Below are 1,283 nucleotides of genomic sequence, written 5' to 3'. Positions count from 1 at the left end.
TCAAAAAAAAAAAAAAAAAAAAAAGAAATATACATCCTCCAGGATGGACCATGTGTTAGGTCATAGAAGAAGTTTTAACAGATTTAAAATGATTCATGCCATACCAAGTGGATTGTTTGACCACAGTGAAATTAAATTAGAAATCAAAGCCAAGTGAAATGGCTCTCATCTGTAATCCTAGCACTCTGAGAGGCCAAGATGGGTGAATTGCCTGAGCTCACAGTTTTGAGACCAGCCTGAGCCAGAGCGAGACCTCGTCTCTAAAAAATAGCTGGGTATTGTGGTAGGTACCTATAGTCCCAGCTATTTGGGAGGCTGGGGCAAGAGAATCGCTTCAGCCCAATAGTTGGAAGTTGCTGTGAGCTATGATGCTACAGCACTCTACTGAGGACAAAAAAGTGAGACTCTGTCTATAAATAAATAAATAAATAAATAATCAAAACCAGGAAGATGCTTGCAAAATCCCTAAATATTTAGAAATTGAAGAGCACATTTCAAAAATAACCCATAGATCACAGAAGAAATTACAAAGGAAATTAGAATATATCTATAAGTGAATATAAATGAAAACACAACATTCATAATTTGTGGAATGCCAATAAAGCAGTGCCAAGAGGGAAATTATGTAACAAAAAAATAGCTGGGTGTTGTGGTGGGCACCTATTGTCAAAGCTATTTGGGAGGCTGAGGCAAGAGAATCACCTAAGCCCAAGAACTGGAGGTTGCTGTGAGCTGTGATACCATGGCACTCTACTGGGGGCAATAAAGTGAGACTCTGTCCCTGAAAAAAAAAAAGGAAGTATTTCCCTGCAAAAATCTCAAAATGTAAAGATGGCCGATCGGGAAAAACCCTGGGGCCTTGAGTGGGAAATGACTTTATGAAACCTCAAATCACCCAAGTTAGTTTTCCTTAGAATTTTATTTACCTTTTCTTTTTTTAATAGAAAGAAACAAAAGGAATGATCTCATTAAAAGTAATTCCCAGCCAGCTAAGTCGTCTTCCTGCACTACAGGTGGGTGGCACCATTTTCTCTGTTGTGATGATGGCAGGATTTAGGCCTTGTTATCCTTTGTTCTTTGAGATTTCTTTTTTTGTTGTTGCAGTTTTTGGCCGGGGCTGAGTTTGAACCCGCTACCTCCGGCATATGGGGCCGGCGCCCTACTCCTTGAGCCACAGGTGCCACCCCTTTGAGATTTCATTATATGTGATGTGAGTCTAACTTTAAGTTCTAAATATCTAAATATCTCGGCTCGGCGCCCATGGCTCAACCGGCTAAGGCGCC

The 1,283-nt window shown here is 40.4% G+C and overlaps 1 protein-coding gene across 2 annotated transcripts in view; it reads left to right on the top strand.

Moving 5' to 3' along the window:
* Window positions 1-1,283, top strand: part of MPP1 (membrane palmitoylated protein 1) — a 41,215-nt gene that overhangs the window by 24,314 nt on the left and 15,618 nt on the right. Inside the window, exon 5 of one of the 2 annotated variants that reach the window (XM_023508559.1) lies at window positions 945-1,013. The exons of the other annotated variant lie outside the window; for it this stretch is intronic. Coding sequence (XP_023364327.1) covers window positions 945-1,013 — 69 coding nt within the window. The remainder of the gene's footprint in view (window positions 1-944; window positions 1,014-1,283) is intronic. 2 annotated transcript variants of the gene reach the window in all.

This window comes from Otolemur garnettii, unplaced genomic scaffold (assembly GCF_000181295.1).
Source record: "Otolemur garnettii isolate 467f Iridium unplaced genomic scaffold, OtoGar3 scaffold00259, whole genome shotgun sequence".
Classification (NCBI taxonomy): Eukaryota; Metazoa; Chordata; class Mammalia; order Primates; family Galagidae; genus Otolemur; species Otolemur garnettii.
This window is presented reverse-complemented; position numbering and strand designations above follow the sequence as displayed.